At 34.0% G+C, this 19,864-nt stretch overlaps 1 protein-coding gene and 1 long non-coding RNA gene across 2 annotated transcripts; one reads left to right on the top strand and one right to left on the bottom strand.

Annotated features, from left to right (window-relative positions):
* Nucleotides 1-3,850: 3,850 nt before the first annotated feature.
* On the bottom strand, nucleotides 3,851-19,215 carry LOC125053894 (odorant receptor coreceptor). The gene is made up of 11 exons (XM_047655505.1): nucleotides 19,055-19,215; nucleotides 18,874-18,973; nucleotides 18,438-18,648; nucleotides 17,644-17,780; nucleotides 17,159-17,319; nucleotides 15,357-15,543; nucleotides 9,251-9,458; nucleotides 7,465-7,564; nucleotides 6,819-6,923; nucleotides 5,988-6,143; nucleotides 3,851-4,027 (listed from the first exon to the last, which is right to left on the bottom strand). The coding sequence occupies exons 2-11, from the start codon at nucleotides 18,971-18,973 to the stop codon at nucleotides 3,977-3,979; spliced, it is 1,416 nt and encodes a 471-aa protein (XP_047511461.1). The 5' UTR covers nucleotides 19,055-19,215; the 3' UTR covers nucleotides 3,851-3,976.
* LOC125053895 lies at nucleotides 11,889-13,879 on the top strand. Its single transcript, XR_007117636.1, has 2 exons — nucleotides 11,889-12,901; nucleotides 13,519-13,879. It is a non-coding gene; the product is annotated as an uncharacterized LOC125053895 (long non-coding RNA).
* Nucleotides 19,216-19,864: the final 649 nt, after the last annotated feature.

Below are 19,864 nucleotides of genomic sequence, written 5' to 3'. Positions count from 1 at the left end.
ATTTTAAAGATTATATCATAAATTTTGTACGCTCGAGGGGCGTTTTGTGGTTATCTTTCGTGTAACTTTTAGCATTGTTCAATGTGTTGAGTACAATCACTGTTGTTGAGTTAAATTTGTATGTTCACAAATATGTATAGAAAATAAAGAAATAGATGTTAAGCTGTTATATAAATAATTTTCTTGGCGATATCGTACGTCTGAACCCGTACAAATGGATTTTTCTATGTACGCAATTAAAGTTTTTAGATCTTGCTTATTATGTTTAAACCGTGTCAATGAGGCTTAACTTGAAACTAAAATACAAACACGAAATCAGATAAAGCTTTATCAAGTGTCCGCATCCAGGGTTATCACTCCGATAGCCACGTTTCAAGAGTATTATTTTACCATGAGCCAAAAACAAGTCAAAAATTTCGTTTGGTCTTCGGTGGTTTAAGTAGGTGTTTTGAATCTACCTACTTTTCGAGGTTAACATAAAATGAAGTCTGTAGCGCATCAATATTTAATGATATAGTACTCGTACTATCTTGTGAACTTGAGTCCATTTGTTACTGTCACACGTCGAAGCTTGGGCGTTTTTTAGGCTCACCAAATCGAACTATAAGAAACTTCTATCACACCTCAACCTAACGTGATCCTTCGTTCAAACGTCTAGTGTAACTTTATGATAGTATGGTTCAAAATAAAGATTGAATAAAATATAGAATAGTGTTTTTTTTTACCATTTGTGCATAAATCACCACGATCACTGTCATTGTTGCTTACAATCTTCCCTTTTTTTAATAGGATAAATCCTTTATGGTCTCTTAAGCTGGAGTTGTGTATTGGCGCTGAGTGTAGGACTGCAACTATCACTTCAGGATACTAGATGGTGCGGGATGACTACGATCTTTCGAAGTCTTTCGAACCGGTTACCTGTTTGTTATATAGATGTTTGTCGGTCCAATTTTCTTAAGCACAAATATCCTTTATAATATTAGACCTCCTTACTTTAAATTTAGTGTCAATCCTTAACAAATTAGCACAACCACAAATAAACGATGTTGAATTTTAATTATAACATATTATTTAAAAAAACTTTGCATGTATGTATGTTTTATTTGTATATTTATACCGCTAGGGACAAATTCTCAGCCCTACATTTCATTTTCCTGATTTTTAAATTCGATAAGAAGTAAAGGTTGAATAGAAAATGACTGTATGTCAAAGGAATTTTCCAATGAAATTATTTTATACGGAGAGGAAAATGTAAAATATAAAAACTATTAATATATTTGCTAGCTATTTCGAGCTCTAAGACTTTAGTTGTAAAATTACTGAACGTAAGAAACCCTCGTAAAATGAACGTTATTTTGTCTGCGGGCATTCCTGTGAGAGTTATTATGTACTTAGTTGACAACATATGAGCCCAGGGGCTTAGAAAATTTAACTAGGTTATTCTATCACTCAGCAAAATAAGTTAGCTTAGCAAAATATATTTAAGGTAAGCCTTAAGAGTTTACCGTTTTCACTTGAAAATTATTTTGTCAGAGTTATTATGTACTTAGTTGACATATAACTAAGTACAAAATAAGCCAGGGCCTTACAAAATTTAACTAGGTTATTCTATCACTTAGCAAAATTTTGCTAATAATAACAAGCATATTTAATATTTATGTGAAGATATTTATCAAACAACAAAAAACCTTACTGTCAGCAAGCTTACACAACATATAAAGGAGCTTGTAGAAATAAGATTACAATAATATCAGATGATATCAGCCTCCATTAAAAAAAGGCTTTTTGTTAAATCAAATATCTGCCTTTTAGGTTGTCTTATGCTTAATAACAGAACAGCCTTGCTATTCTGTAATGCACTTTTCGAACTCTCACAGCGGTTTTCGCAGCGGCGGTCGGCTCAAATCAGTCGTGAAGCAGTCATTTTATGATTTGGCATTCTGATAAACCATAAACTACAAGCTCCGTCCTTATTTAGCTAGATTTCCGCCGATCTTTTACAAAGTGTATGTGACTTTCGAAGTGTAAATCTTTTTTTTCCACTTATTATTTTGTTGCTATAAGCTGTTATTATTTATCTTAAACAATATCCTCTATTACAAGTTTTGTAATAGTAAATAATGATCAAATTACTATCAATGCGGTTGATATCATAAATCAATGACTTTAACTTAAATTATCTCATCAAGCCTCATTTTTTTGTTTAACTATATTTCCTTTGAAATGTTAAATTGAGCAGCATTCTGATACCATTTGAATTTCCAGTGAAATTGTGTCTTTGAATTCAGACACATTGTCTGTTATCAAATGAATTACTAAATACCTTTCAGGATACACCACATACGTAAATTAAATGATTAGATATTTATTGTTTTTTTTATCAGTGTATCAAATTATCTATTTAATATAAATCATTTCAAAGGACATAATAACATAGATAAAAAAGAACATAATTCTTGATCCATTTTAATCAAATCACTGTTTCATAATGCGTAATAACATAATAAATATAAATATACACGCTTTAGCACTTCTGGGAATTAGCCGTTGGTCTTTAATCCTGGACATAATGGTCCCGGGTTCGATTCCAGGTGAAACAATTTAAGTACACCTTAGTAAATACATTAATAAAGCAGGGAAATAAGTGTTCCACACAAAACAATGACGGCAGAAACTGCTTAATATTAAGAAAACGTGTGCTATTTTATGAATAGTATGATGAGTATAATTGTCTTTAATTAAGTAAAGTAATACATTAATATGTATTAGAAAAGGTACAGATTAGATCAACACAAAGAGCTATCTATGGAGAAAAGTATGCTAAATATAAACAAGATACACAAAGTCAAGTGAATTTATTATATAAACTATAATGGCAATGGGCTGTACATATAACACGATACCTAGACAACAGATGGACATTTAAGACAACACAATGGAAAGGACCATCCGGGAAAAGAAGAGTAGGTGGGGCAAAAAGAAGGTGAGCTGATGACTTGATAGATATAGTAGGAAAAGATTGGTAAACTATTGGAAATGGAGGAGGCCTTTTCCCAAGAGGGGTCCATATCCACAGGTGTCTAACATATTACTACTAACATTTAGCTATAAGTAAATACTACCAACATTTAGCTATAAGTAAATACTACCAACATTTAGCTATAAGTAAATACTAACAACATTTGAAATGGATCTTAAGGATATGGAAATAAAAAAGACTTTATTACGTTCAGTAACTGTTTACTTTAGCTGATGATTGAATGAATCAATCCTGGTACACCGAGCACACGGGCCTCAGCCAAATGAAGACAATTTTTTATGGATATGTATATTGTATACGTACGTATATATATCTTATAAAAAATTGCGGGGTTTTCATGCCGTAATTAATAACATAATAATGAACTGCTTTTTAAAATATATAAATGTATTTCGGGAGGTCTAACAATTTGGTAGATTCATTTAACTGTTTTGGGACTATTCCGGCGGTGGACAAAAGGATAGGAACTATTGTTATACTTTTAGTTCCATTTTTAAGATCTGTTTATTTCGTGATTTTATGAGCTATTGTTTCTTGTATGTTGTGGGTGTTGGGTATGGCTATATCTATTAAATGTGCTGTTTTATTAACTTAATCCATAATTGTTATATCCGGTCTATAGTGTGTCTGCTAATATTCCTCTATCAAAGTACAACTTATGAGTACGTACTAGAATCGTTTCTGGGATATATTTATAATACCGTACGAGTTCAGAGTTATTGTTATTATATTAAGTTAAAATACTTTTTTCCCTAGCATTTTAATAAGGGAAACATTTAAAAACAAAAAATAAATATACAATATAATTTTGATTAATTTTTGCTAGTTTATTCTGTTGCATATACAATAGAAACTTGTTTTAATATCGACTTTTTAAGAACAAATAACCTTACTTCGACTCCAGTATCTTCAAAATCAAGGTATTATAAAAAATAATTATTTAAGTTGAACTAACACCATGAAGTAGGTGACAACTGCACCTAGTACCTGAAAATAAAATATATAACGGGATAATAAAGGTACTATATGAATTTAGATTTCTTATACTTAATTTCCCGTATTTTATTAGCAATTAAAAAGGTAAAATCAGTAGCGCTACAAGCATTTTAGGTCTGGGCCGCAGATTTCTGTATCTGTTTCATGATCATTTGTCAATCTAATAGGCATTAGGTGATCAGCCTCCTGTGCCTGACACGCCGTCGCTTGTTTGGGTCTAAGGCAGACCGGTTTCCTCATGATGTTTTCCTTCACCGTTAGAGCGAATGTTAAATGAGTACATAGATAGAAAGTCCATTGGTGCACAGCCAGAGATCAAACCTACGACCTCAGGGATGAGATTCGCACGCTGAATTTTTTTTTAAATTTAATTTTCAAAAACCTTAATAAATAAGATATTCCACATATAAATATCACTTTTTTAAATCGCTAATTTATAACAATATTTACGATTATATTCGTTTAAGATAAGTATTCCATATTTGTTTTTTCCCACTTTTCTCATCTATAAAATTCATCTCTCAGCTATTAAGTGTTTTACTAGTCGTATGTATTGAATTGTGTGAAGAAATAGGTTTCATTCGTTGATCAAAAGTAAAGTTGCCCTGTTGGCATAAATAACTGTGGACTAGATAAATAAAAACCTTATTTGTATATTGAATTTTGAAAGAATACTAGGAAGCATTTTCGGAAATCCCACCAAATTCAGATTACTTAGTAGAATAAAGCGTAAATGTTCTATAATGCAATTGTATCGACAGATTATAATAAAAATTTGATCATATTTTTAGCAGAAATATCTACAACCTTTTTTCATTTTGTCACCTGTGGTAAATATATTTGGTCGCACAGACGTAATCAATCAAACATTTCGGGCATGTTTGAGCTGCAATCGTTCATAGTGATGAATTATTAACGAAAAAATAATAATAAAAATAGGTACAATTTCAGTTATTATAATTATTGTACATATTTATATATTTGCACCAACAAGGTCAAATTTAAGAATCTGCATAAACTAGAATTGATGTGTGGCCTCGATAACAGATAACGACGGCATGCGCAACACATACTCATATCGCACATCCGCTCAAATAACGTCATAACTCGATAAAATGTCAAATGACTTTAATTGTACCATTCGTATCAGAATAACACATACTTCATGCTCATAAATCGTCATAGACGTAGTTCAATTATTTGTCCCTAGATGGCACTTGTGACGTTCTATTGTTTACCGAAAGTTGTGCCGCGGCGAACATAAACAGTGTCATGTTACGACTTGCGCGAGGTGGTCATACGGGCGTTGTTCAGTAAAAGTGAATTGTGTCGAATCAAGACAGTCTTTGTAAACGAGGTAAGTAACATTTTATTTTCTTTTTTGCAACTAAACTGATGCTTGTCGAGTTATGCCAGTATACGTGATTGAAACTCGTGTGAAACATTATAACTCGGTGAAGAAAGTTTTCTTCTAAAATAGTTCCCTTTTTAATTATGATCCAAAAACTAAACAAATTAAGTTGGGTAAACTTTAAATGTCTTTCCTGAAAAATGTAGTTTTTGGAGTTGTGACGTTATTTGAGCGGAGGTGCGATATACAAACGAAAAATAATAAAAAAACTTTTCAACTTTAAATAATTAATAAGGATTTGTAACCAAGGCAACGCTGTAATGAAAATACTATATTTACAGTGGGTACACTTTCATACTTTGGTATTCATAAAGTATTAAATAGTGAATGTATTTATATTTACAAATAGTTGAGTTGACTGGGTTTGATAATATGGTCAACTCAGAAGTTTTTATGTGTATGTATGTTCATTGAACATACCTGACAACAGTGATAGTTTATTTCTAGTACCTGTTACGGAGATAAAAAGATTTTCGTTTAAAACCGACTTCAAGAAAACTGAAGGAGGTTATATAGGCGTGTATTTTTTTAAATACTTACAGAAGCAAACAAATCAAGTGATACTGTGAAGAACTTAGCTCCAGAAATGCTCATGGCCTTCTGACACTGCTGGCAGACTATCTGGACGAAGGTCTTCGCCTCTTCTGATCCATCGTACCATTGGCAGGAGTAGGCAGCTTCCATTACTGAAGAACTCTGTACGAAGTTTAAGAAAGCATCAAACAACTAATTCTGAAAGCTTTATAATAGTACATATTAGATCCCGATATACAACGACCTTCACCGAGATGCTTATTTAATGAAACGTATTTTATATTTAATTTAATATGTCAATAAATATAATCCATATGGGTTGCCTAGCAAATTTCGGTCCAGAGTATGTTCAATTAATATTTAAAAAAAATTTATAATTTGCATGTAGTAAATTTTTTTAATTTTTTTCAATCAATATTTTTAATCAGGGTACAGTATTATATATGTATCACTATAACTTTCTTTTTTACTAAAGATGTATATATACTTTAGTGTCACATAAAAAATATACACATAAATAATTAATTGATTAAAAACAACCTAACGTTTGCATATTCTATGGGCTTCATACTTTCGATTGGTATAGAATTTATCTAATAATAATACCGGTGAAATGTTTAAAAAAATATTTTTTTTTTAATATTAATTAAAATACTCTGGACTGAAATTTGCTAGGCAACCCATATGGATTATATTTATTGACATATTAAATTAAATATAAAATACGTTTCATTAAATAAGCATGTCGGTGAAGGTCGTTGTATATCGGGATCTTAGACCATAAAATAAGCCTTGATTTAATAAATAATTTTTAAAGTAATAATTTAGAACAATTACCTCTTCAATAAGTCGGTTTCCGAAAATGCAGAAATGAAAAACTTGTCCAAGTGTATAACTCAAATATCCAACAGTGGTAAACGCGTACACGTTTAAGCCGTTTATCTAAAATAATATCCAAAATCTATATTATATGCACATTTTGTGAAATGTGTCCTCAGGCATGGGGTTTGTGTACCAATGTATCTTTGTACGTGCGTAATGGACACTTGTTCGTACGTTGAAATAAACATATGAAAATCACAAAGTGTGACAAGTTAAGGAAATAATACATAATATTATAAAAAACATTGCTGTATTCATAAAACTCATAAAAAATAGCATTATTGTATATATGCATTGAATAAAACTAATCTATATACAATATCTAATCAACTTTGTATTTAAATTAGTTTTTCGATATCAAGGAGCATTTTATAGGAATACACGTCTATTTCCAGGTCATTAATCATTATACCCTGTCACGCTTATGAATGGGATTTTTTGATTATAGTTCGTCTTTTTCCCTCTGCATTCTTAAGGTTGCCACAGACTGGGCAGCTGAAGCCTCCCGTGGAAAGCGAACCCTGAGTCTCTAAGTGCTACCATGAGGTAAGCAGTCGAGGTGGTACTCTTTGAATAACGGATGAAGTGTTAAAATACATACCTTTGTAGCTTGATAAGCCAGAAGAGTCAGGGTGATAGTTGACACAAGCATGTGGAATAATAAAGCTGTACCGTATGTGTCTCCAATTGAAGTAACCAACCTTAAGTAATGTACAAATGATTTAAAAAAAAGGGTGCGTGTACTTATGTACGCGCGAAAGAAGTTATACTTCTTTGGCATTATTAAAAATAGTTTTTGATTGCATGCAATTAATTAATTAAATTTTAATAATCAAATACTGGAAAATGAGCCATTATAGTCAATAAAGTTCAGTTTACATTTGAAAAATTAAATAATTAAATATTTATTATTATTCTCTTACATTAAGGGTCTGTTTCACAATGTATGGATAAAGTACCAAATAGCTATGCAACACATAAATTATTTGGAAGATAAATTGTGCTATTTGACATTCATCGGACTTATAACTTATGATGTACTTTATGTGACGAATAGCGCTATCTGACAGTCGTGAAACGCAACAATAGTGTTTTTTATCCTACCAATAAGTAATAAATAGCTAATTTGGAACTTATGTAGAACTTATCCGTATATTGTGAAACAGACTCTAAGTGTAACATAAATTCTATTATTATTCGAATGTTGTTTTTAAATTATGTCCAATACCGTAGCATCTTCCGTGGGCAACTTCATTCTGTTAATTTTGTGTCGCGCGCATCGTAAAATTTCACTCTCATCGATTTTTCATAACGCGCCTAAAGAAGTATAACTTCAAAAAAATTAATGAAATATTTCAAATTTGATTCATGTTTAAGGAACTTTAATGCTCAATATTATATCTTCTTACAACATGTTTAGAGTCTTGGATAAATTGGAGAATGGTGAAGGTACATTTGTCAGTTATAATAATCTTGTTCAGTATTATTTACATAACAATCGAAAACTACTCAAATAAATTTAATTTTGAGGAACATTATGAAATGTTGATAAATACAGACAATATAACTAATATAACAATACCTCATTAAGCGCAACAAATCTATAATAATACTAGCTGACCCGAGTTATAAAATTTTTTTTCAATTTTTTTTTTATTAAAATATTTATTCACAAAAAAGTTACACCTTAATTCAAACCATGCCCCTCAATACTTACTACTTACTTATTGTAACTAGATAATTAGAAGCGCCAATCAAATGTTAGCAATCATCGCACACCTGAAGCCAAAATGAGGCCTTTAGTTTTCCCCACACGCATAAATTGTAATATAACATTATCGTTTCCGATAATAACCAAAGGGTCGACCACACTTATATTATTTTACAAACATTTGAACATCCCTACAACAGCCGCTACCGAACTTAACTCCCGGCAAACATTGTTTTGCCATAAATAATTCCTATCGGAGCTATAAATATAAGGTGGTAGATGAGTGAAAAGTAAGGGATATTTGTATTTCTAACACCAAAGCATAGAAGAGTAATATAAAAAAAATTATATCCAAAAAATTACGATGGGTCATCCTTGTAATATATTTTACTACGGTATAAACTATAATTTACGACTTCAGACCTACCGAATTCACACAAAAAAATATTATAAAAACGATCTTATCGTTTTGGAGTTTATTTTCACACGCAGTGTTCTATGTATATATACGTAGTTTATAAAGAGAGCTTGTTTCAGCTGAATGCACTGAATAAACTGGTTTGAACCAAAAATATATTCTTCGCTAAATAGCCGAGTCGATATATAACATCATGAATGAACGCGGGTGAAACGTAGGTGATACCGTCTAAGAAATATCTTGAGAACTTTTGTTTACCTGACAACATGCTTGTGTCTTTCCACCCAGTATTTAATAGCCGACCGTGCTAACATTTCCTGTTTCTGTGTTAGGCCATTTGGATTATTAAGAGGCTGCCCAAACGTCTGAAGTCTACCTCCAGCCCCACGAAGGGTCATACCAAAGTCGGTTTGTGTCGAGTATATGCCGCGGATGTCAAGGTCGAGTGGTTCTTTTTCACTTTTATCTGAAAGAATTAGCTTGTATTGAAATAAAGGACGTAATCAATTGCCAAATCATAACCAATTACAATGAAATTCACTGGTACCGAATTAAAACGCAATTACTTAACTTTTATGCTCAAACAGTTACAACACACAGATACAGACAATAAACTGTTATGAAGTTAATGTTTATTAATAAGAAAATATTTATAATTTATTGTAATCTAATATATTAAATTCTCGTGTCACGGTGTTTGTGGTTAAACTCCTCCGAAACGGCTCGACCGATTCTCATGAAATTTTGTGTGCATATAGGGTATGTCTGAGAATCGGACAACATTTATTTTTCATCCCCCTAAATGTTAAGGGTAGTCCACCCCTAAATATTTTATTTTTATTTTTAGAAATTTTATTTCTGTTTGTATATTTTTAATGATACAACATTAAAAAATACATACAACCCCTAACTTTCACCCCTCTACGATCAACCCCTATTTTTTTATTATAAATGACATCATGGCAAAAAGACGTTTGCCCGGTCAGCTAGTATAATAATAATAATATAATATTAAATTGCAAATATATATTCTTATAAAACAATCTCCACAGAGCAAGTCGGACCGAGTGAGGGGTAACAGAGAGGAGTGGAACTGGGAACACCGGAAATGTGGCGATTGGCGCGCGGACGTGACAGACGCGGGAGTTTTTTGTTGTTTATGGTGGCGTTGTGTAAATGATTTGTCTTCTGGTTGCGTATAATTTCATTGTGGTATTTTAGTTAATTAAAAATTGTTTTGTAAGGAATAAAACTTCCTAGGTTGAGTGTTTTGTTACTTTTAATATTTATCGTTTGTGTTTTCCAAGATCAGAAGTGGGATCACCACGCGTTTAGACCGTTTGTTATCTAAATTTAGTACTTATTAGTGTTCAGTATTGGAGGAACCTCATCTCGGCCGTAAGTTTTATTTCTTATAAAAGCAAAATGTCTGGTCTTTCGTCTCGACTCGAGGGACAAAGGCATAGTCGCGAAAAACGGCGTTCTAGTTGTCGCGAAGCACGTCGCGATAGTGTAGATTCCCGATATACGCCGCCTGGTAGAAGTCTCTATAGTAGTTCATCAAACCGCCGGAATCGGACTTCCAGGCGTCGTGATGTATCGCACGACCCTCATAGCTCTCGTAAACGCCGCGATAGTTCACGCTATGTAGCTTTTGATAGGATTCTTAGTAGATTAGAAGTGATTGAAGCTAGACTACCTGTATCCGTAGATAGCGTGAGTCCGTCGCGTCCTGTGAACGGGAGTCATTTAGTTTCTACTCCATTGGCTGTACAGAGTTCTGCTAGTAAGCCAGGCTCAGGCATGGCTGAAGAGGTTATTGAGGGTAGTATTCCACACACACTGGATATGAAAACCAGTGAAGCAAAGGAGGAGGGGAGCGGTATTGTTGAAGCATTGACTGCATTGTTCAAAGCAAAGTCTCACAACTTTTATATATCGCCTTTTGATCCAAATGTACACGACTTTGATGTTTGGTGCAACGAGGTTGACCGTGCCCGGCTTCTAAATAATTGGGATGATCACGAATGTTTAGGACGGATAGGTAGTTGTTTGAAAGGAGATGCGAAGTTGTGGTTAAACGATTGGGTGACAAATGATCGATCGTGGAGTAATTTTAAACTAGAATTTAGATCGTTATGTCCACGTAACGTTGACATGGCTTCTGTATTATTTGAGGTAATGAGTACAAACTCTAATAAGTTTTCTACTTATGCGGAATACGCGCGTAAATCTTTGCTACGTCTTAATATCGTTAAAGGTTTATCTGATGAGCTGAAAACCGCTATTGTTGTTAGAGGCATTAGTGATCCCCAAATAAAAGCCGCGGCCGCAAATGCTAAATTACACTCAAAAGGTTTGATTGAATTTTTATCTGTTTATATAAAACCTAAATACGATTACCGCCAATCTAACAATACCGTTCGTTCTTTTAGTAGTTCAGGTCCGTCTTACACGCGAAACCGCGAGGCATCTAGGTTTGATAATAACAAAATTACTTGTGACACCTGAAGGACATTATGAATATTTGAAAATGCCCTACGGGTTGGCCAATGCACCAATTGTTTATCAGAGAATCATTTCCAAAACTTTAAAAACATTAATAGATGCTGGCAAAGCCCTTACGTATATAGACGACGTTTTATTACTGTCAAATTCAGTAGAGTAAGGCCTTGACACGTTGAAAGAAGTTTTACAGACATTAAATACAGCAGGGTTTTCGTTTTCTATTAATTTAAAAAAAAATTACCTTTTTAGACTCAGAAATTGAATACTTGGGGCGATTGATTGGTCATGGTCAGGTTAGGCCGAGTCTGGGGAAGACCCGCGACTCTTGTGTTACAACTCTAAGGGTCACAGACTCAGTTTGTTGAGGGTGTTGCACGATACACATGATCATATTGGGACTGACAGAACAACTGACTTAATATTAAGACACTTTTGGTTTCCTAGTTTGCGACAGTTTGTAAAAAAGTACATAAGTTATTGTCTAGTATGTTTAGCACATAAAAAAGTTCCCAGGGCTCCGTCACAACCGATTCAATCCTGGACAAAGCCAGATATCCCTTTTTCTATTATACATACCGATGTCCTAGGGCCAAGAGTCAAACGGTTTCAAATACGTTTTGATTATAGTGGATGCATTTTCCAAGTATTGTTTGCTCTACTCTCTGTACAGACAAAACACTGACGAGCTAAAACGAGTTCTTTTTCAAATGCGGTGTCATTATTTGGTATGCCGTCTACAATAGTATGTGACCGCGCTAGAATGTTCGAAAGCGCTACATTCCAAAAATGGGTCAGTGATTTGGGATGCTCGATACATTTCATCACGCCTGGTATGCACCGCGAAAATGGGCAAGCGGAGCGGTACTGCAGGACAGTTCTCAACATGCTACGTGTTGAAGTAGGCAACAAAGGTTCCCAATGGTCCGATGTGCTGTGGAGGATGCAGTTCACTATGAATATCTCCAAGCAAAGTACCACGCAGAAATTACCACTACCGTTACTGGTCGGTATTGACGCAGTTACTCCAGTCATCAGATCGTTAGTGCGAGATGTGGCATTTACTAATTCTAATCCCGGGAGGCTCTTTTAACTCTTCGCAGACAACGAGCTTCGGAACTCCTTGCAACCAATCAATAGCGCCACGATGCCTACGTTAACGGGGGTCGACGGCAGCCACTCACTTTTGCTGTCGGAGACTTTGTGTTTGTGAGCAAGACTGCACAAATCACCGGCAAACTGGACTCCGGCATGCGCGGGCCTTACAAGGTTATTCTGTGCCACCGTTACGAGTTAGAGCTACTAGCTGGTTCCTAAGGGAAAAAGACCCAAGCTGCAGCTGAAAATATGATGTTGTGGCAAGGCGAGTGGACGCCGGATGCGTGCTCAGTTTTTTTGAGACTGGTGAGTGATGTCAGTGGTGCTAATGTGTTTAGGCCACATAGAGAACATACAAAGGTATGGGTCTCTGTTACAAATTTTTGTGGTGCTAATGTGTTTAGGCCACATAGAGAACATACAAAGGTATGGGTCTCTGTTACAAATTTTTCTGGTGCTAATGTGTTTAGGCCACATAGAGAACATACAAAGGTATGGGTCTCTGTTACTAATTTTTGTGGTGCTAATGTGTTTAGGCCACATAGAGAACATACAAAGGTATGGGTCTCTGTTACAAATTTTTCTGGTGCTAATGTGTTTAGGCCACTTAGAGAACATGCAAAATGTATGGGTCTCTGTTTTAACAAATTGTCGCTTATGAGAGCACTAGAAGCCGCTGTCGTTACAACAGTGTATGGCAAGATACTGAGTTTTATTTTTATTTGTGTTAAGTCTGAAGCTATCAAATTCTGTAATATTTGCTTTTTGATAGACCTTATCTGTGTGCGCTTGAGTGCACGCTTGCGCACATAGTACTGGTAATTGAGAAATAGAGATAAATGTCATTTTTCATCCCTCTAATCATGCTTCAGGCTATAACACTAAACTAAGTAAATTACTTACAAGTTCCTTCTATGTTTCAGAGACTGCATTAGACAATAATGAGCAGGTTGCAAGGGATGAAACAAATGAAGAGAGAAATGGCTCTGATGCTAGTGGTGCAAGTAATGCTGCGGTCGAGGACGCCGCACTGTCAGGAACGGCCGTCTTATAAAACAATCTCCACAGAGCAAGTCGGACCGAGTGAGGGGTAACAGAGAGGAGTGGAACTGGGAACACCGGAAATGTGGCGATTGGCGCGCGGACGTGACAGACGCGGGAGTTTTTTGTTGTTTATGGTGGCGTTGTGTAAATGATTTGTCTTCTGGTTGCGTATAATTTCATTGTGGTATTTTAGTTAATTAAAAATTGTTTTGTAAGGAATAAAACTTCCTAGGTTGAGTGTTTTGTTACTTTTAATATTTATCGTTTGTGTTTTCCAAGAATATATATATTCGTTTTTAAAGTGCGTTAGTGAATTAAATTAATTCAAAAGTAATATAATTATTATTAAATAGTTTAGTAAAACTGCTCACGTGCAAAAGTATAAGAAAGGTAGCAAAAAACCGTTAAAATAATTAGCAAAACAACATTATTTAGGAACACAATATCGATACATTGCTCGAAATATTGTGTTAGGCGCTATTATCGTCTATAATATATTATCCTCATATAAATCTGTTCAGCCAAAGGCGAAAAGCCATAACCAGCTAGTTTCATCTTAAAAATATTACCTCCAATATTCATGACAAAGAAAATAGCGAAAACATAAAATAATTTGTCCTATACTTCCTTTGTTTCCTTACATTTTCCCTATTCGTGACCTAAATTCCGTGTTATAAATACGAGCCAAAGAATAAATCAAGACGCGAAGTGACATAATAGCAAAATCGTAATTTATTTTCATCGTATTTGTTGGCACTCCCTTTGGATTTGTGTTTTTTGCTAAGCATTACCGTCTTAAAAGCTTTTGAACGGGAAATACAAGTTGAAAAACAAATCGCCGTTTTTCTTTTACAAACGAAAGAAAAGAGAGTAATGAAAATAAGATTACCCGGTGAAAACTAAAATAGCATGAGAGTCTTCGTATTTTCACTAACATGAATGTTTATTTTTTATTTCCAGTGCAGTGTTTAAGTAATGCTTAGTTTAAAAAAACTACATAACTACTATTTCACACATTAATAGATCAAGGTTTATGAATGGAAATATAATAGAAACGAAATTCTTAATTTTTATATTACCTCCACTTTACACAAGAAACACATTTCAAACTATGAGATGGAATACGATAAAAAAACTAGCTCATCCACATTTTCTTTTTTCTTCCGTCAACTAATTTATTTTACTGTTTTCTACCTTTGTTAGGGGCTGGTACATACATTTTCGAAAAAAGGTAACAAACTGTTCGCCAGCGCGCATCAACGCTAGGATTAGTAGTAGTAGATTAGACCAGTATTTTTTTTAATTACGAACTTAAACACATATTTATAACAATATTCATTTAGTCGTGGTCATTGGAACTATCGATTGTTTCCGTAAAATAATTTATATTTGTGTAAATCAAAGAATATTAGTACATTATGTTGTATGATCCGGCAATGTGATATATAAGGAAAAACGAAGATTATATGAGTAAAAAAAAAATATGTTTATTATGGAACGTAAGATACAGGTATCACTTATTCCACGTCATTAAATTTGAATTTGTAGGCATCCCTACTCATCGGCAAAGAAGACAGAGGGTGTAGGTCGAGAGAAAAAGCCGGCGGAAAAAACTCTCGGTACTCTCGTAACTCTTTAATAGTATAATAACGGTCAAGTTAATTTAATCTGATGACAAAAGAGAGGAATTATAAGAGTATAAGCTAATATTTATTACCTGATGAAGACACTCTAAAAAGATCAGCAGTGTTCGGCCTGTACGTGTCCAAAGAAGCGCTTAGCTCCATCAAAGGTTTCATGATAGCTTTGAGGTGTTGCAGCTGTTCACACGCAAATGTCAACCACGAACAGAACATAACGTCCAACAAGTTGGCTATCATCATTGAAAAAATTAACCAATATACCTGAAAAATTGTTTTTATTAGTATACATAACATTTTCACGAGAGCTATATTTATCCTTAAGGCGGCCACTGACGATACGTCCATTTAGTAGACTTCCTTTTGGATGCACTCCAAATGGAAATTTATCGAGATACGGTACCATTCACAATACTTCCATTTGGATGCATGGCGTCACTTCGAACTTTGCAATCGTACGGAACGGAAATAAATAATACTATGGATAACAATACTTTACTGGTGGCAGCAGTTGTGTGTATTTTATTAAAAAGACAAAAAAAACCTAAGAGAAGGTGGATGAATGAATGGTTGAAACAAAGAAATACTTTTATTTATTTAATAATATAAATATATTTATTTAAAAATAGAAATACTTTTATATTTTTCTATTACTTCCAACACAAAGTCACGCGCGGACAAAGACATAATAAAAAAAAATTATAACGCTTGACAAATACACAGCACATGCACCACCATCGACATCAAAACATAAACTGAAACAATAACCTCAAAAAAATGGACGCCGTTTCGCCCATTCACGGACAATTCGGACTGCTTCCATATGGCGTGGCGCACGTTTCTGCCATTGACGGACGGCCGCGGATGACGTCCATTTGGCCTGGACGCATGGATATCAATCCGTTTGGAAATCCAGAGCTGCCTGATGTCCATCCAAATGGAATACTTTGTTACCATTCATGGGACGATTTTGGACGACGACTACTCCATTCGGATTAATGGACGTATCGTCAGTGGCCGCCTTTAGACTTACACCAGCATTAAATGTGAGTCCCCTATACGGGAGTCAGAGTCAAGTTAAAGCTCGATAAAGTTAATACAAGGTTGTATTGAATTTTTATGAATGATAAGAGGGTGTGATAAATGTTGTATGTAAATAATATCCCGATATCTATACCAAGTTTTCTAACTTGCCGTAATTTATCGTAGTCTAATGTGCCTTTAGCCTATCTCAATAAATTTTCTATCCAACGCAAAAATATTTTTTTCAATTTGAGCTTTTGTTTTAATCCTATAGATAAATATAAAAAAACGTGTGGCGCTCGGGGACTGCCGCGGTAAAGCTATTGCATAGCATTTTTTTATCAACTTATGCAGTTATAATTATTTATTTATTTATGCAGTATTTGTTTTTCTTTGATATTAATTCAAGTTTTTTCTTTGATATTATTTCAATCTACCACTCTACCAGACTCAGACTATAACGCCTATATAGTCTGTCTTACTCTAACGCGTCTTTGCCGCACCTATATTACGTCATCGTGTGTTAGGTTTTTTCGTTACGGAATTTCTTGATTCGGTCGCCGCGGTCAAAGCCTCGCGATAAAATCTATGCAATAGCTTAATAATGGAATGTGTAATATCCTCAGATTAGCGCAAAATTTCAAACAAACACATTTAATAGCTGCCCTACGTTCCAAATCAATAAACACTCTTGTTCTTATGTATTTTTATAGCCTTAAGAGGCTTATCCTTCTTATTATGTGAGAAGTCACGGAAAGTTCTTCAACTTGTCTATAAACACGGTCGATCTAAAACTCAAAATATATCTACGTTTTGTCTGGGGTTTTTGGGACAGATTGTTAATCATAAAACTCACCTGAAAGACAAATGCAACAATATACATGGTACCACTCATGACGTTAAACGGGTACCAGGCCTTCACTGGTAAACGTGGAGCTGGTTCTGTCAACGTTTCATTTGTATCCTTATCGAGAATCAGACGTACTGAATCTCCAAAGAATGTGATTGTTACCCAGCCTAAAATAATATTAGTTTATCCAAATTTTTGTTAAAATTCTATATCACGAACTTATATTTGAGCTTAAAAACATAGGTTTTAGGTCAGACTTATACTTGGATTGCGGCTGGAATAATGCTAGTAAGAACAGTTACGCCGACGTTAAGTTTTAAGTTTTTCCGGTTTTATTAGTAGACATTTTGCTTATTCTTAGTTTATTTGTACCACTGATAAAGTAGTATAATAGCAAACAAATTAACATGGTTTATTTATCTTTAAATAAATATATGAAACAATTATTACGCAACGCAGGACGAAAATACTAAAAATTATGAATCACTCACAAACGACAGAAAACATTGTCATCCCACAGATAAAATATAACAATCTCCTCATCTTCGTCAAGGCTAGTTGGTGGTACCGGGCATCTGACTCAGTGAAGAGAGGGTGGCTGTTCGACTGATTCCATACTGCAAGGGTCCTTCAGGAATAATCATTACAACTATTATCTGAACTTAAATCGGTAAAACCAAATTATTGTTTCACAAAAAGACAACAATTTGTGGGCATTCACCGCAAAAAATCCATTTATGCTCTCGTAAATATAACAATGCAAAAGTTAATTAAAAATCTGCATTTCGCTGTTTTATGGGACGAAAACATCTGTAACATTTTAATAATTGTATTGAGTAAAGGTGGATGGATTTCCTAGTATTATTTTTTATTAAATCCGTAATGAAATTTGAAATTAGGTGTAAACGGTATTATAATAAGGTAAACGAAAATGCTTTCATTGGAAAATTGTCTGCTCGTAGACCTTTGTACTGTTATTAAAATTAAATTACGAGGTAATGTACTTTCATTGTAACTTAAGGCTCTGACTTTCTTGGGATAAGTCTGAGATTACGAATATTTGTGCTTCTCATAATTTTTCTCCTAACTTTTTACTTTGTACAAAAGCGGATAAATGGTAATTTAAAACAATACACTTTAGGCGTGTTTTATTTGTCTAAACTATTTTATATACCTATATTATAATTGTTATTAAGCAATTTTGATTCCCCCATTCAATGCATATCTCGAAATACCAACTGAATGGCACCTTGATGATAATTCAACATAATTCTACAAAGATTACCTATAAAAATTCTTAGAAGTTATAGCAAAAAACAACAGCTTGATAATGGAGTGCGCGAAGAAAAGAATGGTGATTGTATTTGCCGTGAGTTCGTTTACTTCATCGGAGTATTGGGCCATGTTAGCCACCATGCACAAGTACTGGGTGACAATCAAGAAAGCATGAACACTGGCATACACCTTCCGGAGTAGAGTTGACATGCCATCATTCTCTAAAACAAATTGTAATCCACAAATTAGCAACTAAAATGACTAATGTGTGTAATATACTGATTAATTTAAAACTAAAATCTAACTTTGCGGGTACCTTCAAAAGTTTAAAAATTTTATGGTATTTTCACTTTGAAAGAATATATTATGAAATGGATTTTTCTGAAGGCAGACTGTAAATAAATACTTATATATAAAACAAAACTTGTCTTATCAGCTACTCTTACCGGAATGATAATTGAACAAGAAATGTCCGGCTATTTGCATAAGCTTGATGTTTGGCATCAAGTCTGACACCAGACCTTGAGTCTTGACTTTGTTCATCATCTAAAACATTCGTCATTTAAAAATTATAATTTCATTAGTTATTTTAAAAATGCACTTGAAATTGCAAATGTTGAGTTGTACCTTGAATTTGTTGATAGACTTGGTTAACTGTATTAAAAATTACTTATTGGTTATTTTTCCTTTAAATAAGGCATACATTTTTAACACCTGCGTTGATACTTTTAATAAATAATCTGAATACGTGCTACCACCTCAATAATCTTCGATCAAGTGATCGATTTTCAAGTTTGCAATGACGTGTTCGAAATTCAGAAAGTCAGGTTGTCCAATGGGAGTCGTGTGATCACACACGTGTATCCTCAAACATATGGCAAGTTTTCCATTTTCAAAAATTCATAAGGTGTCCCTTGTGTTACTGAGACCAACTAGTAATTATTGGCGATTAAATCCTTGGTTTAAGGTCGTGGATCAATAAAAAGTATTGAATATTCTTTACTTACTTGGTTTACTTTAGAACGTCAATATTTGACTGGGCTTTCAATTGTCCCTTATCTAGGATCTGTAAATAAAAGCATATTACCCTATAAAATACTACTAAGAGGCGAATTGTAGTATATTTTATATGATTATTACGTCATTACACATAAGAATTTATACAGACGCCTATTTCGATTCCCCGCCTAAGCGCAGACAATTGAAATTGTAATTTTGATTAGGCTCACACGGGCAATATTGGCACTATTTGGCAAAAATCCTGTTTCCCTGTTAAATCAGATATACTAATGTCTGCACTATGAGCCCGGATACTATTTCAAAATGCATATATAAGTTATCTTAACACATAAAACTGATCATTGGCGCTACAACCTTTTTAGGTCTGGGCCTCAGATCTGTATCTGTTTCAAGATAATTTGTCTAATTGGCAAGTAG

The sequence above is a fragment of the Pieris napi genome, chromosome 11, assembly GCF_905475465.1.
Source record: "Pieris napi chromosome 11, ilPieNapi1.2, whole genome shotgun sequence".
NCBI classification, from domain to species: Eukaryota; Metazoa; Arthropoda; class Insecta; order Lepidoptera; family Pieridae; genus Pieris; species Pieris napi.
The sequence above is the reverse complement of the archived record's forward strand: the minus strand, read 5'-3'. Positions and strand labels throughout refer to the sequence as shown.